This window comes from Saccostrea echinata, unplaced genomic scaffold (assembly GCF_033153115.1).
Source record: "Saccostrea echinata isolate AGI-Se365-2 ecotype Australia unplaced genomic scaffold, CSIRO_AGI_Sech_v1 ptg000028l, whole genome shotgun sequence".
Classification (NCBI taxonomy): Eukaryota; Metazoa; Mollusca; class Bivalvia; order Ostreida; family Ostreidae; genus Saccostrea; species Saccostrea echinata.
This window is the reverse complement of record NW_026889777.1, coordinates 9705064-9732183: the sequence shown is the minus strand read 5'-3', so window position 1 is coordinate 9732183 and position 27120 is coordinate 9705064. Positions and strand designations below refer to the sequence as shown.

Below are 27120 nucleotides of genomic sequence, written 5' to 3'. Positions count from 1 at the left end.
GGACTTTTAAGCTTGAATACTGTTCGTTATCTTTCATATTTCATTTAGTCGAATGCTGAACCCATCTCTGTTTTCAGAGGTACACAACTGAATTGTTTTAGTCTTATTCCTCCGTGGCACCTGATCCCACCTCTGATGGTTTTAGAGGTCCGGGTTTTTTCTGCTCCCAATTTGTATAACATGTATTTCATTGGACTTTTGAGCTTGATTATTGTTCGTCATCTCCATATTTCATGCTATTTTAAAGTAAATAATGCATTTTTCCAACATGAACTATCCGAGAGGACAGATTTGTTTGTTAAGGATCAAAAAACTTTTCTGTAAACAAATAACGACAACAATAACGGCAAATCTAAAACGAAAGAAAAACAAACTAGAAGTATGTCCATAGGACATGAATGCCCCAGCCCAGTGTTCATAAGTAATGCAAGATGAAAATTTGCATTGATGTCTTGAATAGTCTCTTTAGAACTGAGTTTTAGACTTAGTAAATAGTGATGTCAAAGATCATTGGGAAGGTCAAGGGAAAAAAAGAGAAAAGGACACAGTTGATTTATCATCAAATTATGTATCAGTGCATTGGCTTCAGCATTTAAAATTTGATAAAAAAAAATCTTGAATAGTTTCTTTGAAACTAAGCTAACACCAACTGTGACGGAAGAACGGATATGACAAACACTATATGTCCCGGCCATATTCCTGGCGAGGCATAAGAAGGGAAAGGCGAAAACACGTCATAGAAATTTACTAGTGTGATTGATATTATCATGAGGGAGTATAGGTTCAAATAATACCCCACTACTGTAGTTTCTTTTCTCCAGAACACAGAATCGCAATGTATGTCAATAGCTTGGTCGAATTTATACGACCCTTCAACATATAGAAAAGAAAAAAAAATATACACATAAATAAAATCATTTATTATTTTAGATCGTTTAACAATTAGCATTGGGCTTGTCAGGAATTTAGGGCGCTGTAGATCCGGCTCCCCAGTTCTGAAAAAAGGAAAATTATTTGATAGAAAATTTAAAGCAATATGAGCTGCAACTTTGATGTCGAAAACTTTTGTTGCAATATTTGCAATTAACTTTTTCAACGACAGTAAAAAAGAAACTTTATGAACTTTTATTTTTATATTAGCGATGAAAGAACTAATTTCAAGCTCTGACTGAAGCAAAATTACGCTATTGTTGTCCTGTACAATATTGATTTCTTATGTAATACTATACATTCCATTGTACAGAAATTTTTCTTCTGAAACAATTTAATACTTTATTTTAGTCTAATTGATCATAAAGATTTAAGTTACATACTGATTTATCATAAACCACATTTTAACAGCAAAATAAAATTCTCAAAAATGCAGCTCATATTGCTTTAAGAAAATAATCTATGATTTTCAGCAAATATACGGTAGATTAAGCTGGAAGCAATCTCACAGAGTACACTTCAGGCAGATCGAAGACAATAAAGACTGCGTTCGTTTTTTCCCTTGTATAATTGTATAACAGCTACCCGTTCAAGAATGAGATTTTCCAATTTCAGAGTATATTAATTTAGATATATTTTCATATGTTTACTGTAAAATATTTTCTTCAGGTTTTATGCCAGTTAGTTACATACAGAAAATTAAATCAATTGAAATTTCAAATGTTGACAAAAAAAAAATTGTTTAAAAAAATATTTAGTAGATTCAAAGAAGTTCGGAAGAACTTAATGTATCGTGATTGCTAACCCTGATACTCTCCCTTGCAAAGATGTTTTTAACCCTTACTATTCTAAATCAATCTTTATTTCAACATATTTTCAATGTACTATTTTTTTCAGAGAGACTTTCGGAATAAAACATTACTTGACCAAAAACCTATGCCCACCCTCCACCCCAAAGTTCAATTACTTCTGAAAAAGATCACCCGTAGTTGTATCTGAACTTGAAATTCTATGCAATTTGAAAGCATTTTATTTGGATTTTTTAAGTTTCTCTAAGGACAGGCATACCTAGATTTCCTCACCAATAAGTACATGCACAATGTCATGATAATCAGTAAACAAGGTGCAGTATTTATTCCAAAGTTTGAAAAAAAATCACAAACACATTTTATTTGAAGAATCCCCAATAACTCCTTCAGACTGACCTTTAACCTCATGTATAGATATGTGTTGCCTCTAAACGTAGCATAGAAAAGCTGGACAAACACCATATTAATAAACGTTTTACATTAATTGTTAGTTCTCCTAAAATTCAAACATTTTAAAAAGTGGAATTCGATTCCTTCTCTACATGGAATGATTGACACAAGATGGATAAAAACTGCCACTGATGAGTTTGCAATGTATATCCTTAACTGTATCTTTATTGTCTCATTTTTTAAAATTTAGCTTTTAATTTGAAAAATTAATTTGATTACATTTAAGTATAAGCTTTAGCATGGATGGTCATCGGCTTCCCAATGGTTTGTGTTGATACAATCATAATAAGTAAAAATATTTCTGATAGAAGTTGTTATTCAGGTTTTCATCAATCAAAATATTATTGCATTGAATTATTATGATTTACGGTACCAAGTTAGGGAAAAGTCTTGTTGCCCAAAATGTACTTAAAATCAATGTTTACAATTTTTATCTACAGAGATTTTCAGCGACAAAATGCTTTAGAAAGAAATGTACTGTCGCAATATTTTAGCTTCTTCTACAGAAATTTTTAACTTATTTCCAATATATAAACATTCGCTTAAGACAAATGAAAGTTTATTTATATTTTTGACTTCAGTGAGCGCCAAACTTACTGATGGCGGAGCGCTTTGTGTGGCGGGAAATTTATCAGTGCTTGCAGCTTGTCTCTTTTTACGTGAAGGCTGAAAAATAAACAAGTCCATTAATTTTATTCAGAAATTTATCATTTGAAATATTTTGGTTTTTTAATAGCATAATGACAGTACTAATTCATTTTTTCAACAGTATATAAAATAGTCAAATGCACTGGCTTTTCCTATACATGTATGCCATCATTACTAGATTTTGAAATAAATTATATGTCATATATGTCACATGTTGTGTACATCAATGGCAATGAAAAAATACTCACTAGGACTTTGTCTTTTTTGTATTTGGCATAGAATCGGTCAGTACAGTCCATATCTGTCCTGTCGCCATCTTTATTGGAAAAGTGCACAAACGGGCACTTGTTGTCTAAGCAGTTCCCCCGGTCAACATCCAACTGCTCACGGATATGCATGGCTTTGAGAAATATAGCTCTGAATAAAACAAGAATACTTATGAATATTTATTTAAAGTGTAAAATTCATATGCATAGTAATTTGAGCTCTGCGATTGTGACAAACAAGAGACCACGTTCCAAATTTCCACAGCCATGACTACGATCCATATCGCAAAGACACTAAACAAAATACAAACCCTACTTCTGTGTCAACAAAATAGTCTTTGAATGACGTCCCTTTCTGGAAGTCTTCAAACGTGGACACTGGTACACCTCTTTCCCATTTTTCAGTCTTTAGATTATACATGGCTGGCCTCACTGTAGATTGACGTGGGATACAAACAGCCAAAGATGCATAATTTGAACTATAACAGAACACAAAATCTAAACAATAAGAAAGAAAGGTTGGCACATAATCTGAAGGACTAGTATGTAAGAATCATCCATAGTTTATATGTCCAGTCAAGGAGACGGTTTACATGTAGTCTGCTGACCACAGCTGGATAAACTTAACAAAGCTTACGCACATAGGAAAATGTAGCATTACATTGAAATATGTCAAAAACGGTAATATTAAAGTCAGCTTTTCTTAACAGTTACTGTGCCATGGTATCAATTCACAAAATAATAAACAGCTGTAAGAGAACTGGATATAGTTAAATACAAGATGCATTAAAATTTTAGTGGATGGCAAGAATTATATAGTGTGTATATGTATCTTCGCTCTCGGTGTAACACAATCAAAATTTCATTTTTAAAGACATTTTATTAAACCAATAAATGCAGTCAAAATGCCAAAAGACTTGCTTTAAAATTTTTCTTTTTTAAATACCGTCGTTTCTTTCTATTTTTGGTTTTTGAACGAAAATAAAACAGCGAATTTACACAATTTATTTGTTTTTTAAAAAAATCCTTTTTTGGTGTTTGGGTATTCTCTCCATTTTTTAGAACTGTATGCTCGCTTCTTTTAGTTATAACACACTCATGTCATGATGAAAAATTCATTAAGACATGACTCAGAAATTACAAATTTATAGAAAACATATTTACAAATGTAAATTATACGAGTTTTTCTACCAAATGACTCATCCAGAAAAATCAATACATAAAATCAAGAGAGTGTTTTACTTTTCTATATCTAAGAAACAAGATATATCAATAGAATGCTAAAATATCAAGTGATGGATCAATGGAATTTTCACTTATTAAGTGCGCCCAGATTCCTGCTGAACCCAAATCAAATGCACCCTGGTTCTTTGAAGTACTCATACATGTACTTTCTACAAATGTTCACAGTCAATCAATATAAAAAAACCTATGTCAATAGGTTCTGACACAACGTAAACATTCGGCAGAATTGTATACTTGATTATCATGCATCACACAATCTGATTGACTACGAAATGGAGTATGCAACTCGGAAAACTTGGATTAAGTACATGTAATAAGTAGATCGACAGTAGGATTTTTTTAATGAAGGAGTGAGGCAGGAGTTTGATAAAAGAATAAAAGAATTGAATGTAATTTAATACATTCCAAACGAAATCATTATTTATTACTTGTAGTTTTGTGTAGGGTATTATAGATAGAAATTTTAATGCCAGACCATCAAATGGTTAAAGTTTATTCTTTTTAATTGTAATAATTTACCTTGACAAGCCAAGGAACTCAAATCTCCACCAGCCAGGAGCTTTATTAGCGTTGGAGCGAACAAGATAACTATGAGACCCTCCTAGTATTGTCAGGAATGGAGCATATGACCTTCTGTCTGCCGTCACTGGGTCGTCGGGGTCATCATCTCGCGTGACTGTAATCTCGTCAGTTACTTTTCCTTCAAAATTGGCTCTAACCTGAAATGGGTAGTTTCAAAATACGCTTCGTTTGGATAAAAGTACATTAGAATAATCCCAAAGGGATAAAGGACAACATGAATGAAAGAAAAATAAAAAAGATATACTAATACGCACTTGGCCATATGCATGTGGACAAATAGCCATTTTCCAGCTATCAATTTCCTCACACTGTTCAGTCATGTGGAACGGTAATGGTTTAACTACGAAACTGCCTTTAGTTCCTGTGGTTGACCCATCAACATCCTTAAAGACGGCTATGTCATCTCCGTCTAACGCCGTAAAACCAAGGTCGGTGGAATTCCCGTCAAACACACGATTTCCTTCAGAGGCCTACAAATTAATTCAATGATAATGTCGAACAATCAAACCCTCAAAAAGCTACGTATACATACATGTAAGAGTCGGAGTTATTTTTTAAAATTGATTATGATTAGGAGGAAAACGTCGTTTTTTGAAATATTTTTGATCAGCTGGCTTGCTACCAAGACTCATAAAATAAATTTATTGAAAGGTCTTTCGTAAATTGTGCTTTGTTTTTCTTAGTAGTACATGTAAACATATAAAAAAATATTTACAGAAGGCTTTAGCCTATAACTTCTAACTAAAAGAAAAAATTATCTTCCTTTGTCCTCCTTTAGGGTGTTGTTCTGAATAGTTTTGTCTTGCACATTAATTGTCTTTTTTTTTTTCGATAGATGAAATTAACATCTTCATTTTTTTAAAACTTATTTTGAATTCTATTGAAACATCCAGGTAGTCCTAGGGAAAGACTGAATCATAGAAGCAGTGGGTAGAGGACAAAATACTGCAAAACAAAAATAAAACAAGTCGGCATGAGCTACTGTAAACCAGCTTTTATTGGCGTGCGATAAATATCTCCGAGTTTCGCGACCTTCTTTAATTCGCGAAATATTTATCGCCGCGAACCATTTATTTTGCTGTGTATTTGTAGAGAATTTTCCTAGGTCGCGAAAATTTGTCGTCCTGGATTGATTTAAAACTGCCGAATCGCGAATAAAAGATGACACGAATAATAGTTGGTTTACTATATCTACCTCATGACTACAAATCGTCATTGCATATTTAACCAAACTGTGTGTCTCCGATTAATTTTTAAGCGATTCCTGATATTAAACATGCCGGTGACTTTTATATAGTAAAACATTAATGTAATAAATCTTTTTCCTAATTAGCCAAAGATTTTTTTTAGAACTATGCAGCCATTGTCCCCCAAGATCGTTACGTAACATAAACATATTTTTTCCCCCCAAATACTAGACCACTTTCAATTATTTATTATTTTTTTTATGCTTGTATTGTATTAAAGTATTTAAGTCAAGGATTCTTTCCGACATGCTAGACATAGAAATAGAACAACATCTAAGCCAGAAGCGGAGGTTCTCTGTTTCAAAAGGAACCAGGATGGTGCAGCCAGAAGCTCCAACAACCATCCTAGCAGAATCTGTTCTGCAATATAATGATTATAAAAGACCAGTTTGTCCATGCTTGTATAGAAACAGAGAAAAGGTTAGGACTCACCCTGAAACACTGACGGGTTAAACGGGATGTTAAACAACAATCAATCAATCAATCAATTGACAGGTTATCTATTCCCACTAAATCTTATTAACAGACAATTATTCAATGATAATCCTTAAGACATTCTAATATCCAAATGCCACAGTTGGTTACATTTTCTTCTTACGTCATTAAATCCCCATTGAAGCCCTTTTGTATATGCCCCATGTGCCGACAGATGCATGTTGTTCCTCTGAAAACCGATGGCCCCGGCGTTATAATCAGCTGTACTGGCATAATTACCAAACCAAGAATCTTCCAAACTGACTGCTCTATCATAGAACACGAAGCCTTGTCGGGGCTGGTTTCTGAAAAAAATATCCGGAAATAATTATTTTCATTTAACTACATCAAGAAAAAAATCATCTTATAGAGTGAATGTAGCTTTTGATAACAAGAGGCATTAAAGGACCTTTGACGGTTACTAGAGTGAAGTTTCTCGGTATATGAGAATCTGATTAAAATCAGATCTTTGTTACGCTCCGAAATCTGCGACCATCAGAATTTCAGAGCGTAACAAAGATCTGATTTTAATCAGATTGCGGTATATGAATAACTCACTTCTAACCGAGATTGGCTCGCTCCGTGATCGGAAGGTCGAGTGTTCGAATCACGGCGGCGACTGACCTAAGTCGATAAAAAATAGGTAGTAACTGTTCCTTCGCCAAGCACTCGGCACTTTAAAGTGAAAGTTGCGGGTTTTTTGGATGAAACCTTAAAACCGAGGCCCCGTGTCGCGGTAGGCGTTGGCACGATAAAGAACCCTCACTGCTCAATGGCCCTGAGTGTCGAGTAAATTTGAATCCCTTCATCGGCATATGGTGATGTCTGACGGTCTCTGTACGAGTATAAAAATTCTTGAACGGGACGTAAAAACATACTTGTCAATCAACCAATCAATCAATCTAATTTTACGATTTAGTGTAGAACTCTGTATTGTCATATTGCAGGAAGTTTCCAAGGAGCAAAGATGTCTAAAGATATAATACATTCATGATATATCAAGTTAGCCCTACCCTGAAACCAAAACCTTGGGGACAGCTAAATGTCTATGTATAAAGTTGATTTTCAAAGGAATTACGTATGTACAATATATCATCTAAACCTCGGGCATGAACTTTAAATCTAAATATATCCAGAAGGCTCACTACTCTTTATAATCATGCAAGCAGTTCGCTTCTCTGATGCTCAAAATGAAAAATTCTCAAATCTTTAACTGTAACGAAAAATCATCCGAGTAACCAGGTACTCGATCGGAAAAGTAAGCGAGTAACCGGTTACTAAAAATCGTCCGATTGGACAACATTAACTACGTAAGTAAATAAATGTATTCTTACGCCATTCTTAGTGGTACAGCCCGGGGATATGTCTTCACCATGCCATTTCCTCTGATAACTGACGGTTCTCCAATATTGATGGATTCCCCCATAAACACACTGTTGGTAACCAAGCAATCGGGTCCATTGCCGCTCCTGTATAGGAGGGGAAACACATTGGTATAGTTCAAATGTGTTGATTTTTAGTTGTTAAAAAATCCTGTATTAACAAAATTCATGTATTAAACCGGTCTTTATTAATTAATAGATATTAGCGGCGATTAGGCATCTGAATAAGACGAGCAGATACACTCAGACATGGTATAACGTTGACTTTCATATTCTTTGAAATATGAAGATAACGAACAGTATTCAAGTTCAAAGTCCATTAAAACAATACAATTCGGGAGCAGAGCAAACGCAGACCTCCAAAAACATCAGAGGTGGGATCAGGTGCCGTGGAGGAGTGAGCACCCCCTGCCCACCAGTCACACCCGCCGTATGCTCCAATTAAATTTTCAAGACTACAAGGGGTGATCAGAAAGTTCGTGTTCAATAACTTAAAGAGTTCAAATTGAGGTGTTTATTCTTGTTTAAAGTAGCCACTCCGGCTTTCATACACATATGCCACCATTTTGCTCACCCTCGTATATCAAATTTTGATGTAATTGTTAAAACAACTTAGGTGGACATACCTTCTCACGGCGAGTGACATCAAACTGTCAGAGAACCTGAAAAGTAAATCATGGTAAATATATAATAAATTAAAACCCTGCATATTTAGATGGTACATCAGAAATTGATGACTAAAATGTAGAAATTAATTCATTGTTTGAGTGATGTTAAGACAATAAAAAATCTATTAGAATTCAATCTGTATTCAGTGGTGCAGCAGTCATACGAGCACCATTAATCAGTTCGCTTTACCTTCCATGCGATATTTTTGGGAACCGCTGTTTAATAACATGTTATTCAATTTTGACACAACAATCTGGATATTCACATTCTGGATAGACTAAAGTCAAAGTATCTTAATACTTTTTAACCTTGCAAGTTTGTAAAAATAAAACTGAATACATACAAACACAAGATGAAAATTTTGCTTTATTTTAAAATTTATTTCAAAAGTTATACTAATTTGAAATTTTGAACTACATGTAATTTCAGTTTTCCAGTTTATTGTTTTAAATTTGGGTCATGGTCAAAATTTCTTTAAATAGAAACGTACGCATCGCTGATCTCGAAAATTCCCCCTGCATAGGATAAGCATATAACAGCAAATATATGAATAGCTAAATAATCCAGATAGATCCTGATAGATCTTACTTGTAGTTAATTCTGCTGTAACTCTATTAAACATTATTTGTTAATTAACCCAACTTAAATTTCAACTTCTGTTATTTGACATATAGTTTAGATATACTGAAGTGTCATATTTGATAATGTACATACACTGTACATATACATGACTGTGTCATATCAACATTTCAAAATCAGCTATGGCCTAACAATTAATATGAAAAACGTCAGTCAGCAGCATTCGAGTTAATGATAGATTGTATTTGCTAAGAAGGTCATTGTATCGACCATAGAACTTATGAAATGATGACTTTAAACGAAACTGTTGATATTTTTGTTTGAGCAACTTGTTTGTCAATAGCTTGCCTTGTTTTAGAAATTGTATATGACAAAAACCACATTCACCACAAAAGAGTCCATAATTGTATTTAAAAAAGTTATTGACTTATCTATTATAAATACTCACGAGGACTGTGTCACGTGAATATTTGAAGCGTCAAACCAACCATTAAACATCTCGTTCTTGTAACCTGAAAGATTGAACACCCATAATCTTGAATTGTAATTACCATAAACATGAAGTCATTACTGTTTTACTGGTCTATTCAATAAGATACTAGTACGGAAAAGGCTTTAGATTCTGACATAACTATGGCAGTAATAGCACAAAAATGTCCCTATCTTACTCCACCCTTGAATACGTAATGCACTGTTATTCTTAATCAGAACAGAATTTCTAAAAGTAAAGACCCAAGGACCATACCACTCGCCTGTTTCTCCTAACCAATCTGACAAATATTTTATAAATGAATACACTTTTCATAACAACTTACTGTTTCAATGGTACATAAATTATCGCATTCAAAAGTTAGAGCAATCTTCCTCTTCAACTGATTATCGCAATCACAACTTAGTGCACAAGTCTTAAAAATGACAGGTTTAAATTCCAATCATATATTATCGGAGAGGCAGCATAAAGGTCGCAAAAATATGACTACCGCTAACACGAGTATTATGACTACCGCTTATACGAGTAAGTTTACATTATTTTATTACATTTTCAACAGTGAAATACTGTGATTTATTCATTGAATAAAAGTGATGTTCTCTCACAGTGTGAAAGGATACCAAAAATGATATTCTCTCACAGTGTGAAAGGATATCAAAGTAAGTAAAAGATAATTTCTGGCCTGCCATAAGATAGAGCTAGTAACTAACCATCTTGATAGAGCTAAAACTGCAAATTTCTTCCCAAATATGTTGCTAAAATCCATGCTATGTAATGTTCAATCACACAACTTCTAAGCTATGACGTTTCAACAGCTCAACTATGACGTCAAGCCTATGACACTGTGTTAAGAAAAGACAGAGGCAAAGGGAAAATCAAAGAAAATGTAATTAACAGAAAATTCAATGTTTTGTAGATGAATATGGAATTTATTTCACTCGTGAGACAGGATTTTTTTTTTACATATTCACTCGTGCTTCGCACTCGTGAAAATATCAAAAAATCCTGTCCCACTCGTGAAATAAATTCCATATTCATCTACAAAACATTGAATAATTATCCTCTATAAATTCCACGATTTCAGCTTTTATAAAATAAAGGCTTGTTGAGCACATTTACATATAATTATTTAATTATATTTAAAATTTTTAGATATATATTATTTTTAAGAGTATTTAATCCTATTGTGGATCCAATTTAACCCCATGGACCACGATTTAAGTTTCATTGTCATAAATATCATTGAGATGTCTACATGTAAGATTTATTGTGGCCTTTCTTTTCTTCAGAGTAAGATTAACATTGACCTTTGACCTTTATTGCGGCCTCTCCTACACGTATACAATTAAAACGCTTGACTCTATGGTTCACTACAGGGTAATGTTTGTATATTATTGCCATTCTGTTTTTAAGAAAATAAAAAAAATCTTACCCGTCAATCTGTTAAAGACTGCAGTCTGAGGAGCGGACTTCTCATCCAGTGGGTCACTCAGGGGGGTATATTTTGTCCCCCATCCAAAGGACGTGTTATTATTTAGGCGTCTATCAAAGAACAGTCCAGCCTAGGACGAGAGTATAATCACACAGATTATAGGACATGTCTCTTAATGAAATGCCAAAGGGTGTTCAATTAACAACGAAATTCCCCTGAATAAAAAAATTACTGACAGTTTCATTAACATTCTGGATTAACAGTTATTTGTATTTTCATACTATTCTCTATGAAAAGCCAATAGAGTAAAAAAAAAAAAATATCAGACTATCCTCCGACAGTCCGACAAAGTTGTAGCCTTTTTTGTGTCTTTCACGTAGGTACTAATTATGAATAACATGGATTATTAATCTTTTTCTGCAAGTGCGTCGCTTGGTTTGCTTGATGAAAAATTGCGTCATGAAGTGTAGGTGTTGGGGCTCGTTTTGAAGAAGAAAAAACGGAAATTTCTTCTCATATATACATATACTTACGGTATTCTTTGTGGAAGAATCTACCCAATGATTTCAATTTGTGCCAAAATGATCCTTAAGCAAAAATGCGAATAAAGGAATAAATCTTTTTATAGGTACGATAAGTCTATGTGAGCAAATGGAAATTCTTGTATAAACGCCTATTAGACTTATCACCTCCCTCCAAAAATAGAATTAAAGACATCAAAAAAGATATTTTATGATTGATGCACTCTAATTACCACACGATTGGAGTGGACGACATTATTGGTGAACTCTTTTATAGGTGTTCGTTTGGCCTCGTCTTTCTGCATTGTTTTAACGACCCCGTATGAGACTCCGATGGGTTCATCAGGAAATACGTACCAGATTCCAGCATACTGAAAATAAATACGAATAGAAAATGATCGCAGCAAACACGCCAAGAGTGAAGACTTGATAACCAGAGGGAACAGGCACTCAGAGAGCACAAAACAACGCAGATATATTTTTAGTATAAAAACTACTTTCCTGATTGTGTGTTAAACTATCCATTTAAATTTTACAGAATTAATAAAAATGCATCTGTGGTTTTTAGTCTCCTTAAAATCTAATTGACTCTTCTTTGCCCAGAGTCATTTATTCCAAATTTCATTAGAGACTTAAAATACTTGGTGAAATTTACAGTTGATATGTCTGTAGGGTGATATATCTAAAATTCTTAAGGACTATAAACAAACACTATCTTTTAATTGAGAACGTACGTCACTTCCGCCTGCTACATTATTTGTCAAAGTTGTTTTGGGATTCGTAATCCAGAAGGTTGACGGCATTCTACAAATAAGTTAAAAGTTCATTTTGATAAACATTTTAAATCCTCTGCTATTTTTGTTAAATTTTATAGATGTTTGAAACTTTGGAATTTAAAAAAAAAAGTTTTTTAAACAGCGTGTTGATACTCTCTCTTTCTGTAAATGAGATGGTCTTCAATACTGTACAGCAGGAAATTAACTCGCGGAGATAATATTCGCTATATTCGCGGAAATAAAAATTCCGCGAATTCAACATACAATGAATAATTCTTCAAAAATTGATAAGGATAAATTGAAATATTACCGATATTTGTGATTAGATTTACGATTAGACTCTATTTACGTTTCCTTGTCAACATAAAAAGCAGTAATTAATATAGCAGAGATGTAGACTGTCTTCCTTATTATGAGGGTGTACGGATCAATCACTAACAAGTAGTTGTTGTTTTTTAAAAGCTTAATTGATAAATAAACATCTAAAACTAACATTTAATTCTGCCACCCTGTAGAGGTGCCATGTAATTATCTATAAAACATGTATTGTTAGAATTCACCCATGCATATCACTCAGTCTTATTATCTTTAATCAAGGCACTTACGTAGTAAAGACAACACTGTTACACATTAATTCAATTTTATTAACAGTTCAACATTTTGACTATCGGTACTGACAACTGATTTAGATTCAGAGGGATTAAAAAGACCTGCAGTAAATACTACTCAGTACTCTACTCAAAAGATACCTATTCATGAACAAACACCTGCCAAAGGGCTTCTTTATATATATATATATATATATATATATATATATATATATATATATATATATATATATATATATATATATATATATATATATATATATATATATATATACATGTTTGCCATTGTTTGGGATACGACTGGAAATCACTTAAATAAAACACTCGCGTATAGACTCATATGTATTTCAAAAATATTTAACAAAAAGAAAGAAAGAAAACAAGAGAAAGAAAGAAGAAAATTTATATGAATGCATAACAGTGTAAATCGTACATTTTGTCTTCCAATCGGGATCAGAACGGTGTTTCAATCTATTTAATCGGGTTCAGAATCGACACAATATGCAAGGAAAATACTTGCAGTGCGGAAAAAGTTTTTGTATAATTTTTCATTTCCGCGAATTCAAACGACCGCGATTTGCTGCAAGTTGAACAAATCGCGATCTTTTCCGACCGCGATTTTAACCTGCTGTACAGTACATCGGCGGGGTGTACAGTTCCAATGCTATAGAAGTATGTTCATAATTCACAGAGTTTGCAATACAAATTGTGCTTGGATTTATACATGATAAACACTATTTATCTGATTGTGAAGTTAAGCTTTTATGATCAATTCAAAACGAACAAGGATGTTTTGAAAAAGAAAAACAAAAAGAACAAGTAAACCGAATGCAAGGTTAGGCTCCTACATGTAACTACATCATTGCATGCACTGATGTGTCAAAACTCTACTGGTAGTTAATGAAAATTTGAAAAGATTGAAATAATAGGTTTCTTGTATGAAGCAAACCATATTTAATATATCTGAAATGGACGATGGTGCATCATATCTACTTGTCCCAATAGTACGAAAGAATTACGTACCCGTCTGTTTTGGTGAGTTTATCTGTTCGGGTATTTCCAGCCCCTAGGTTTCCATTTAATACTGTATTGACTTCTCCGCCTTCCTCCAGGAAATAGCCGTGTCCCACAGCATTAAAGCAGACATTGTTATCCACCTTTAAAACAGTGACAATGAAATATTAGCACAGTTCCACTTTATTTTCATTTGTTAACCACTTCACCACTTTACTTTCATTTGTTCACCACTTCACCACTTTACTTTCATTTTCTTCACCACTTTACTTTCATTTCTTCAACATTTTTAATTTTTTCACTTTCATTTCATTTTCCATTACTTTTCCCCTTTACTTTGTTCATTTCTACAACACTTTATCCATGTACTTTCCTTTCCCAACACCCTTTCCCTTTATTTCATTCAACACTTTTCCCCCTTTACTTTCATTTCCTCAACACTTTTCTTCTTTACTTTCATTGTTTTCCAAATGTATTTTGTCTGTAATGTGCTTCATACTATTTAAGCGTTGAAAGTTTAATATTCTCAGACAAATAATCTGTATACTATAAGTAAATTCATCACAGGTGCCTTTTGTGCAAGCGGGCACGAAGAGATCATATGTGAGGTGAAGAAATTCATCATTGATTAATTCATGTATTCTGTAAGCATAAACAGCGAGGGAGAAAAATGCGACGGACCAGACCAAGATTCGAACCCGGGCCCCTTGAAGCAATAGTCAGGTGTTCTACCAACTGAGCTATCTGGCTTCCGGCGATCGAACCCGTCTGTCCGCCATAATTCATTCATCAAATATTCAGCTTCTAAAATTGTAACATAAAGCTGAGAACTTGAGCTTCTGAATTGAAGAATTCTTTCCACACCAAACTTGCTGATTTAAAGGGGGTTCCCTCTATTAACATTTTTCCTAAATAAATAAGCAATAGGTGTTATTACAAAATAATAAAGGATACTGAACCTTATTTCATCAAGATAAATAAACGTAAGGTAAAATACAGACCTATAGGCCATCTTATTTAATTGCTCACAATCCGTAGAGTGTATTTGTTGTATATATAACAATCATGGTTGAATGATTATTCATACAATGAGTTGGACGTCATTAATTATGTTTCATTTGTTATCAAATAATTAAATGATTTGTAATGACGTCCGTCTTTTAACTGTCGGTCACGACTTCAAATGTCCTTAGGTTACGTAAATGACATTATTCAAGGTTTATCAGATATCTAAAGAAAATTATCGACCGTAAAGGACATATAAGTTAAGACTGATTTATGCCTGAATGGACGATACATTTGGATGATTTCAGTTGGGGTCATACTTCTAATCAGACATGTTTTTTCTGCTTACCTATTTATGCTCATTCTAACACATACTGTCCATTCGCCGTTTTTAAAAATTACATTTTATTTAAATCATTCTGTGTTTTATTTTAAATGTATTTCATTGAATTAATCAAAAGGATTGGAAACAAGTTCGTGCAACTTATTGGTTCCTCTTTTAGAATTGAAAAAAATTCATTAAATTGTAAAATTTACAGGTGAAACTCTGTAAGATACCACAGAAATTAACAGGTTTTATTAATGAATTTATGGACAACAGCAAAAATGTATAATTAAACTGAATAGGCAAATTTACATCACCCAGATATAAAAGATTTGTATCAACAGTGACCAATAAATCATCCATAAACAGGCGATTAAAAAAAAAGATGATTTCGAGCATTTAGATAATTTCTACGAGCAAAAAAAAAAAATATAAATAAATAAATAAAAATAAAAGTAGATAAATAAATGGTATACATCTGGTATACACATGAAAAAACAAAAAAGGACTTTGATTGATAATATTGAGTTTGTATAGATCAGCAGTGAAGTCTCAGTCAGTATGGATTATGTTTTGTGTAGCGTATACCAAATAGAAAGATTGTTAGTGGATATCTGACATTTGTTCTTAAATTTTACAGAATGAATTGATAGAGATGGCTTCTCTTACTTCTCCTTTTAGTACGTCCCACTGCTTTACAACATCTGGTACGAAAGTCCTTTCTAATAATTCTAATCGTCATCTTGAAAAATAAACTCTACATGTATTCTTTATTACGGGTATTTTATAATATCACTCAAATATTTATGAACGCCCCCATTGTGAATTTTAAACATGGTAGTAATTTTTTGCGATATAGCGTCTGGATTTTGAACTTTTCCAACAAATTTCAGAGTACAGTGTTTCTGTAGACACAAAAATTGGAAGACCTATGACAATTCTAGAGGCAACTAGCTGCACTTTTTCAAGCTTTTCAGCATCCTGAATAGAGCAGCCATCCCAGATGAAGCGCATTCAAATACGGGTCTAACAGATGTAGTATGCAATTTGGAAAGGTTTTTCGCATTCATTTTAAACTTAAGTTTTTTCTTCAAATGCCCAAGATTTTTATAAGAACTTTTTACAATACCATTAATATATTCAGGCCATCTAAGGTTTTGTGACATTAATAGACCTAAGTGACCATGGACTAGAACACACTCAAGTCTGTAGCCTTTAGAAAAAAATAATTTAGGCATAACAGAAATATTTTACCTTGTAAAAAACACTTTTGTTTTAGATGAGTTGAATTTTCGAAGCCACCTGTTTGACTATAATTCCAAAATGTGTAAATGTTGGTTTAACTTGTATTCAATTTCTAATATATTGTATGAAGATTTTTAAAGCGAAATGTCATCAGCAAACATTTATCTACACCTCGATAATATATTTACAGCAACATAAGAAATAAAAGTAAAATAAAAGAAATAAAAGTGGCCCCAAGACAGAACCCTGGTGTACACATGCAATTATATCTAGTTTAGATTATAGCAAATCCTGCTAATGTATGCGGATTTTTTTTTTATTTAAGAACAAACGATGGTACTATGTTTCTAAAAGATAATATTTTGAAAAACTACCAATTGGTATTAATGTAGGATGTAAGCTAATCGTACACTGTGCATGACCTAACTATTGTCCTCATATTAAATGACATTTTTTTTTTATTATTAATTAGCTTATCACTATTTTTCTGTGCATTTATATTACAATACACTTACCACAGCCCCATTGGTGCCATGAACTGTTACACAACGTGCGTTGGAGTCCCGGATAACACTACCCCGGATGTAAGAGTTTGTGACGTCACCACACATATGCCAATGGAATGGATAATTTCCTGTGTAGGTAGCAAGATAAATGCATACACATATATCTTATAAAGATACAACAGCACATATACATTCGTATATTTGTATTCTTACCATTTCTTACCATTTAACTATGCATACATGTACATAAATGTTCATGTATAGTTGAAAATTGAATTATTAACTGCAAATATGTTCATGCTGTCAACTGCAGAATCTCATGCAGTTTATGTTCATGTTGTTCACTGATAACGAGTGTGTTATTAACTGTTATTGTTGTTGTTAACTATTAAAGTTCAAGTTGTAAACTGTTTATGTTGTTAGTTGTTAATGTTCATCACTGTTCATGTTACTAATTGTTAAAGTTCATATTGTTAACTGTTTATGTTGTTTACTGTCAACTGAATATTCATGTTGTTACCCATAAATGTTCATGATTTTAACTAGACATGTTCTAGCTGTAAACAGGAAGTCTTCACGTCCTTACCTAGACTATCTAACTGCCCCATGTTGACCAGCTCTACATTCTCCACCTGAGCTTCTTTGAAACCCTTCAAGACCTACAAAATCCAGATAGAACTTCTATATTTAGTTGAAATACTGCAAGAAAAGACCTGGTACTATCTATTTATACAAGGTATCCCGTAAGTACGTCATAATTCTAATTCAATGAATGAGACAGCTATTAATGCAATTTAAAGACAGAGCATTCATCAGAATCGCAGATAATTATTCAGTTTCACGTAAATGTAACGTGATTTTTACTGTAGTGAATATAAACTAACAGCGATTAAATGCTTTGTAGGAATTGAATACGAAGTACGTATATTTATAGGGAAAACTTGTTTTGAAAACAATGACTCCAATCTTTAAAAAAAAGAAAGTTTAAGAGGTCATTCAAGAGCAGATCAACCCTGAATATATAAGAAGCATATTTACTTATTAGTCGAAAGATTTTGAAAGGTCTATATATCTGGATATTTTTGAAGAAAAATATTGGCAGCCAAAAAGAATGAAAAATATGGAAAACTTGTTAACATTTCAGTTTTAGTCTGCTCGAAGGGTATCGTACGGAGAAAATCTCCATAACACTGGTTTGCCAGATTTTAAAAGTGTTTTTCTCTTGATTTTTAATAGCTAAAAACATTTTAAAAAATTCTTAATTTTTTTTTAATTGCATGATCCATCCTTCTTAAATGTGTGACTGTGTATGCTAAAAATACAGTAGAATACATAGCTACCCAAAATGTGGGATATCCATATGAAAAATGTTTGTTTACATGCGACATTTTATTATCATTTTTTAAGGTTCATTGACCCTCTGATAAGAGAGATAACTCTAACTGGTATCATGATCAATTACTATTATTCCCTGATAAAACTGTCATTTTGACAGGCCATTTTTGTCATTTTTACCCCAGCAAGATATGTTGAAAATGTTTGTATTTTAATTATAAATTAGATTTCTTTTGCATAATCAGAAACTTTAAGGAAAGATTTTATATGAGTGAGCAGAAGTTTGAGGAACTTTAATATTTTTGTGTATGAAATTAACAGCAAAATTGCTTTGGGGTACTCAATCGGCAATTTAAAATTGCTTATATCTGATATATATATATATATATATATATATATATATATATATATATATATATATATATATATATATATATATATATATATATATATATATATACAAGGTCATTGTTCACACAATTGAGGCCTCAAAGAAAATATGCGTCAGAGATGTTATAAACGATAATATATTAAGCTTTCATTTATTTATGTTTTTAGTGGTCAATTCAATTTAACGTCCCTGTTATCAGTGAAAATTAATTTAAAACCTTATTTTGTAAAAAGAAATTAATGTCTATTTGACTTGTTAAGAGGCCTTTTTGTAACTTTGGAGAATTCAATTTAAAAGCTTCTACAATTTTAAACGTCGTTGTTTATGTATCTGGTGTACATTTCATAAAGTCATAAAGCGTACCCTCCAATGGTAAAGAAAAAAGTCGAATTTATCTTAAAGCGAAACGGAGAAAAAAAATACAGATTGGGACTTTAAAGGTGCTTGGACACAAATTTGAAGTTAATATTTTCTCAAGTTTTCGGTATAATATCATGACTTTTATGTTGCTATAGCATTTCAAACGGAAATAAAATAAAAAACTTATTTTATCTGGAAATTATTGAAACCACAAATTTCGGGACGCGTTTGATTGATACATCCTAGCACTTTCATAAGGCAAACTTTATCCTTAATACTTAAGAAAAGTTAAATTTTTGTTGTGTATTAATGAAATATATTCAAACTATAATCCAGAAAATTCAGAGTAGAAATGTAAGAAAGCAAAACCAACTCACCAGTATTGTCAGTCCGTGCTCAGTGATGTGTGCAGAGTTTAAGAAATTGAACACACCCGATGAAACGTAAACATTAACAATAACAGAGCTCGTGCCCTGTTTACAAAAACCGTTTACGTTTCACGGGTGTGTTCAATTTGTTACACTCTGCACACATCACTGAGCACGGACTGACAATACTGGTGAGTTGGTTTTTGCTTTCTCACATTTCTACTCTTTATTTTCTGGATATAGTTTAATATTTTTCATTAATGCACAACAAAATTTCTACTTTTCTTAAGTATTAAGGATAAAGTTTACTTTGTGAAAGTGCATAGATGTGTCAATCAAACGCGTCCCGAAATTTGTAGTTTCAATAATTTCCAGATAAAATAAGTTTTTTTTAATCTTATTCTCATGTGAAATGCTACAAAAACATATAGTATAAGTCATGATATTATACCGAAAATTTGAGGAAATAATAACTTCAAATCTGTGTCCAAGCACCTTTAACAAGAAACTTAAGAATTAAATGCTTGAATATTTTTTACTCCCTTATGCTCTCTCTCTCTCTCTTGATAAATAATTAAATACCATTATGTACTTGGAAATGGCATTTAATGAGATCTATGATTTTTTTTAAAAAAAAAAAAATTAAGACTGTTCGTTAAAAAAAATACAATAAAGTTAATTCTTTATTGGCTGGAGTGATATAAAAATTAACAAAATATTAATTAAAACAAGAGGCCCATGGGCCACATCGCTCACCTGAGTAACTTTGGCCATGCTGTTCATTACCAGACTTCCCCCCTTGTAATACCTATTGTGGCCCCGCCTTACCCCCGGGGGTCATGATTTGAACAATTTAGAATCTACACTATCCCAGGATGCTTCCACATAAGTTTAAGTTTTTCTGGTCCAGTGGTTCTTGAGAAGAAGATTTTTCCTATATATTTCAATGTAAAACTTGGATTCCCTATTGTGGCCCCGCCCTACCCCGGGGGTCATGATTTTAACAATTTAGAATCTACACTACCCCAGGATGCTTCCACATAAGTTTAAGTTTTTCTGGTCCAGTGGTTCTTGAGAAGATTTTTAAAGATTTTTCCTATATATTTCAATGTTTCCCTATTGTGGCCCCGCCCTACCCCCGGGGGTCATGATTTTAATAATTAAGAATCTACACTATCCCAGGATGCTTCCACATAAGTTTCAGCTTTTCTGGCTCAGTGGTTCTTGAGAAGAAGATTTTTAAAGTTTTTTCCTATATATTTCAATGTAAAACTTGGATTCCCTATTGTGGCCCCGCCCTACCCCCGGGGGTCATGATTTTAACAGTTTAGAATCTACACTATCCCAGGATGCTTCCACATAAGTTTAAGTTTTTCTGGCCAAGTGGTTCTTGAGAAGAAGATTTTTTAATGACCCCACCCTATTTTTGTCTTTTCTTGATTATCTCCCCTTGTAAGGAGACTTGGCCCTTTATTTTAACAATTTAAACTCCCCTTTACCGAAGGGTACATTGTACCAAGTTTGGTTAAAATTGGCCCAGTGGTTCTTGAGAAGAAGTTGAAAATGTGAAAAGTTTACAGACGGACGGACGGACAGACGGACAGACGGACGGACGACGGACAACGGGTGATCAGAAAAGCTCACTTGAGCTTTCAGCTCAGGTGAGCTAAAAAAGTTATCAATTAATAGTGTGGACTTTCAACAGGATTGCATATACCCTGAGCGAAAATTAAAATTAAAACAGAAGAAGGTGAATCTAAAAAAAATACCTTGATATGTCCACCGAGTGTCTTGCTGTTAGCAGCCGGGGCCCCTCGGATTTTTATATTGCGACTGAGTGAAGCAACTTCTCCTCGCATATCGACGCCATTAACCATTTGTCCAAAGTGAGTGAATCTGGGCTCAACTGTAAGCCAAAGTAATACACTTCCATTTTCAATTATTTCCCCTATGATTCTTTACAAATAGGAATTCGATTCATTTTCTCATGTACTCACATGGATGAAAATTAATATCTCCATGACGTCAAAAATATTGTGTATTTGTTTTTCTCAACTTATAGTAGTTAAGATTTCTGTCCAACCAATACTTTTAGTTCTTTCTAAACTTACGATTGATTCTAGCTTCACTCGAACCGCAGTCAGCACACTGTTTAATAGTGGTCACCTCAGCCTGTTTAGGGTCATAATCGGTGGACAGCAAGACCACTTCATCACCTAGAAATAGATTCCAAAAGCTTTACATTACTAAGTCTATAACAGAATCTCCCAGTTTAATGCTTAATTTGTTTTATTCAAATGAACATCTTAATCTCTACAATGAGTAAAGGATAGTTAAGATAAATCTATAAATTCCTACCATCTTTCCAGGAAGTGACGTCACTAGTCAGTGATAATTTCGGATCAGCAATATCAGCTTGGGCGCTCTTTCCTCGGGCGTAGCAGGCACCACGGCGGATGGTGTGAACCCAGCTTCTGACGGTGAACTTAATGTTGTTTTCATAATGATATAGCTCGGCAGCTCTCTCCAGTTCTACTTTATCGTCTTTCAAAAACATCTCTTGGGAGGAACTGGTGTCGCCTAAACCAAACCAACAGGTAAGTTAAATATGAGACAAAATGTACATTTCAAACATACTGAGAGGTAATTCTTTAATTAAAAAATTCCTTGTGGTCTTTGATCCCTGTATACCAGGTACCTATATCACATTAGACGCTGTTTCTATAGGAAATCGATATCTATACCTTTCTTCATGACAAAAGACCAAGCGTCGTGAAGACGTAGATCCCGTAAACCACTGTTGCCCGTCACTTTTCCGAAGGCGAAGTTTTCAAAGATCTCGTAGAACATGGCGTAGTTGACATTACCTCTGTGAAGGAGGTGACGTATTAAAGCCAGTCCCACAATTTTACCGTCGGGGACAGCTAGAAGATAAACAAATCTGTCCTAAATATGTTTACAAAGAACAAAATAAAGTTCCAAAGTCATGATCAATGCATGGTTTTAACCAGAAAATTATGATTGTGTCTATTAAAATTTCAATAAAGCCAGACAATTTGATTTTGCTTTGAAGAGAGAAATATAAAACATATATCAAGACTTGAGATACAATGAAAATTTATTATAACAAAATCGTATGAGACTGTCTGATACTTTAATACAATGTGTTGGCATTTTATATGTAAATTACAAAATAAGTGACTTATGGATCCGTTATTTTTTTAAATATGAATGATGCTTTAAAATATTCAAAATACCTTTAAGCGTTTGTTCGAACTGTTTGGCGTCTTCGTCAGCTTCGCACTGGTTTCCGGCTTTTGTGATCGTATACCGACCCGCGGCATAGACACCCTTCGCTTCCTCCAGCTGACCGGAAGTGGCGTTCCAGACGTACATTACAATCCCTTGGTAGTGGGCTTTTTTCACACCATCGTCATTCTTGAAATACAAGAGTGCAAAAAATTTAATAACTAAAAAACTGATATATTTTACATGTATACAAGTATGGATCTTGATAAACTTACATATAAATCGGAGATTTCTCCGTCCTTAGCTTTCCTGACGGTCTGGGTCAGTTTGGTCCAAGGTAGTTTGTCACTTCCGTGAAGATGGAGAACTCCGCCACTCTCTACACCGATAAATTTCTCCCCAAAACCAGGAATGGAAACATCACCTTTGTCACCTATACAAGTAGATGATAAATAAAAATTTCCTTTCATACTATAAAAATCATCATCCAGGATTTGTAGACGTGGGTTACGCTTTTTTTTCGACAGGTAATATTTTTCTTCAAGTGCTTATCCTACGCTAACACCATGAATACCGCGGTGCAACCAACCAGCGCTTTTACTATTGAACCACACCATACAATTTTTTGCCAAAATATTTTCAAACTCGTCAATCATATTTCTAAACTTTTTCTAAAATATTTTTAAAATTACTATTTGCCGTAACTTTCACACTTACCGTAAAGAGTAATCTCAACGTTGCTCTTCAGTTCACACGTTTCCGAGCCGATATAAAGCGCACCTCGGACCAGGATGTAGCGAGTCATGACGGTGAGGTCGGCATCCTTAAACACAAGGGTAGCGTCCTTACCAACAGTGATGCTTCTAACGTTGACTGACGTATCAAGGAGGTAGATCCCGTCATCTAACGTTACATCATCTGTAGCAACTGGTACTTTCTATTAAAACAAACAAGGAAAAATTCGTTAGTATGTGTTCAATTCATTAAATAATTATAAGTTCGACCCTAAATTAGTTTTCATCTTCGGAACAAAATGTTTTATTCAAACTATGTATGTCATTCTGGAAGATACATACATTGTATACATACAATACAGTGTGTGTGTGGGGGGGGGGGGGATCTTGCACCCTCTCCCGCTAGAATTAATAGAATCATGATAAATTTTGCTATTTAACTCATATTTATTTATTACATGTATCATAAGTTTCTTCTGCAATTTAACTGATTTTGAAAAAAGTTTGAACCCCTTCCTCAAACTGAAAATCGAGGATCGGCATCTGCTAATTATACTTTACTTGGACAGGAGAGAATTGGTAGGTGTGTCCTCTACCAAATTTAGAATTCGTACATTTTAAATGTATATGTCATAAATATATAGAAGATTGTTGGTTCGATTCCCTATCTATACACTGAAAGGTCAAAAGAAATAGTCCAAAAGGGGGAAAACTTTTGCTGTTTTAAAATAAATTCACGAGCTCTGTTGTGCTGAATATATGGTTGAAAGAATTGAATCTGGCGAGAATGATTTAAAAATTTAATGTCTAAAATTGTTTTTAATTTATAATTACTTCCACATATCGTTAGAGGTCATCGTCTTTGAAATGATCTTTAATAAAATTATCAGTAAAAAGACCTCGATGTTGAAATTAAATCCATGTTTATACCTTGTTTAGGCAATACAATCTATTAACTTACAATTACAGCTGTTTATATACACCCGATATTTAATATAATATAGACTGTTTGAATCCTTGTGGGCGGATGTACGATTAAAAGGTTGTGGTCCTTAATTTTATTTTCAATGGAATGGTTATAAAAATAATTTCCTTAAAAGATTCCATTTATAGCTGGACAAGATAACATACATTACGCATTTAATGGGTAATCAAAGATTTCTTGAAATAAATTTTTTCCTATACAAATAAAACTACATTTCCCAACTGACCAAAAAATAAATAAGACTAGCGATATTGTTAAACGGCCAGGGTGAATTAAATGTCACTAAAATCTAGTTTTTATATTTTTGAATTTCAAAATTCACTTGAACTTTAGCCATTGAGATGAAAAAAAAATGTTTGATAGCCAGGTGTTTTCTTTATTAATCAAAAATGTAAGTGAGGTGTACAAAGAATTCTTTGTGGTTAGATTCCATCAAATAAGGTTTCATTTATCAGATTGAACAGCAGGAAAAAAAAAATTATAACGTGAAATTTTAATCGGAGAGGAATCGTTGCTTATACTTACACAAATGTAATTAAAAGTATTTTAACTTATAAAATACGCTTCAGTACTTCGGAATATTGATGTATCCCCCCAATGTTTTTCCTCCTGACAAAATGTTCATTATTTATATAACAATACATTTCCATTTTTTTGTAGTCTTAACATTTATATGAAAAAAAAATTATCTGAATTTAAATCGTTCTGTTCATTGTTTATATCTTTTCCATAACCTTCACGTAAAAATGCGTAATGGTCAAAACTAGAGATGTTGAACTCCCTGCGCTGAGCAACAGGGGAGGTTATCAAAGCTTGTTAGAAAAGATCGAGAAAGGAAGTTGTATTTTATCAGTTCTTAAAATTTCAAAGCTTTGTCTTTATTCTAAATTTATAGATCCTCAAATATGCGACAGGCATAGTTTCATGAAAGTTGTTTTCCAGATTTCCATACCCTTCAAACTTTGGCCGGTATAGGTTCCGCTTAATAGGCAGATACACAATCTAGGCGTCATAAGAAAACTCAATAGAGTCAATAGAATCAATCGTAAAAGCAAAAATAAGATCTTTCGCGCATACTTCTAGATTGGGTTACCCCTGTGCCTTGACCTATAGAATCGATACCGATAGTCATTCTTAAATAAACATAACGTTTTTGATGCAGAGTATATACTGATACAATGATTAACATTTTCTTATAATTTTTTTTCGGATCACCCCTGCAAATTTATCTAGAATGTAAAGTTGAATTCCTTTAATCAGCTTTTAAAAGAAATGCAATACATCAACATTCGTGTCTACATTTCTTTATACATTGATTAATTGATTGTATGTTGTTTTAAGACCCGTTCGAGAATTTTTCACTCATATAGAGACATCGCCATGTACCGGTGAAGAACTTCAAATTTTGACCTTTACTCGGCACCCACGGTCATTGAGCAGTGAGGGTTCTTTATCGTGCCAACGCCTACCGTGACACGGGGCCTCGGTTTTTAAGGTCTCATCCGAAGGACCCGCAACTTTCACTCCATAGTGCCGAGCGCTTGGTGAAGGAACAGTTACTACCTATTTTTTATCGTCTTAGGTCAGTTGCGGCCGTACATGGCCTTCCGATTACGGATCGAGCGCTCTACCGACTGAGCTTCCGTGACGGCATATTCATTTATACAGTGTTACTTTGTCTGAGCTCGTTTCGCCCTCTTGTTGGAAGAGCATAGGCGTGGCATTTGAGTTCTTTCGAAATCTAAGGGTCCTTTATACAACACACACTAAAGATGTTTAACTCCGTAGTATTTTTATGCAATTGGAGTGATACCCCTTTTGATATAAAATGGAATAAATTAAAATTACTGCTTAGTATTCAATTTGTAATCAATTCAATCATTTTTAATATCTTATTAGACCAAGATTAATTAATTTAACATTTTATTGCCATTTGTCTCCAAAATGTAAGTCAGAAAGAGTTTAATACTTTGTTGCCTAAGAAGATTTTTGCGCAGAAAGGGGTGAGGTTGGGGGGGGGGGGGGTTAATGGCAGGTGGCCTTCGTTGAAAACTAAACAGATAAACTTAATATTTACTCCTTTATACAATGTTATTTTCTCAGCGTCAAGAACAAAATCATTATTGAAAGAAATCAATCTGTTAATATTCTGATATTCATGAAATCATTTCCAAACCAATATATTCCTGTAATGCATAATGATAAACAATGATGAATGAAATTCTTTTGATTTACTTATACGTTTAATATAACAAAAATTTATGCATAACACATTATCAGCTAATTTGAAAAATTATACTCACCCCTGTTGACCAGCTACTCGCGGAAGACCAAGCCTTGTACGCAACATCAGGTTGCTCGTGCGGACAAAAGTTTGGACTAATCTGCGCTGCAGCAATTCCGCAGAACCCAAGTAGAAACAAACACAATTCGCTGACCGCCATGACTAGCTGGCAATGACTTCTTTCATAAGCTTTTTTCCCTGTAAGATGTCC

The 27120-nt window shown here is 33.5% G+C and overlaps 1 protein-coding gene across 1 annotated transcript; it reads right to left on the bottom strand.

The window, feature by feature from the left end:
- Nucleotides 1–899: 899 nt before the first annotated feature.
- LOC133194111 (inactive cell surface hyaluronidase CEMIP2-like) lies at nt 900–27120 on the bottom strand. The gene is made up of 24 exons (XM_061330084.1): nt 26929–27120; nt 23624–23843; nt 23182–23339; nt 22915–23095; nt 22402–22581; nt 22016–22237; nt 21769–21873; nt 21427–21563; nt 17790–17862; nt 17213–17331; nt 14132–14265; nt 12459–12528; nt 11958–12095; nt 11204–11333; nt 9730–9793; nt 8660–8695; nt 7986–8120; nt 6776–6956; nt 5185–5400; nt 4868–5067; nt 3415–3582; nt 3086–3254; nt 2787–2855; nt 900–995 (listed from the first exon to the last, which is right to left on the bottom strand). The coding sequence occupies exons 1-24, from the start codon at nt 27067–27069 to the stop codon at nt 966–968; spliced, it is 3276 nt and encodes a 1091-aa protein (XP_061186068.1). The 5' UTR covers nt 27070–27120; the 3' UTR covers nt 900–965.

Excerpts from the sequence above, each read along its gene's own strand:
- LOC133194111 (XM_061330084.1), bottom strand. The coding sequence starts at position 27,069 with ATGGCGGTCAGCGAATTGTGTTTGTTTCTACTTGGGTTCTGCGGAATT. Across the intron at positions 12,096-12,458 it reads ATGTAGCAGGCGGAAGTGAC|TATGCTGGAATCTGGTACGT; the intron begins GTACGTTCTCAA and ends ATTTATTTTCAG. Across the intron at positions 996-2,786 it reads CACAAAGCGCTCCGCCATCA|AACTGGGGAGCCGGATCTAC; the intron begins GTAAGTTTGGCG and ends TCCTTTTTTCAG.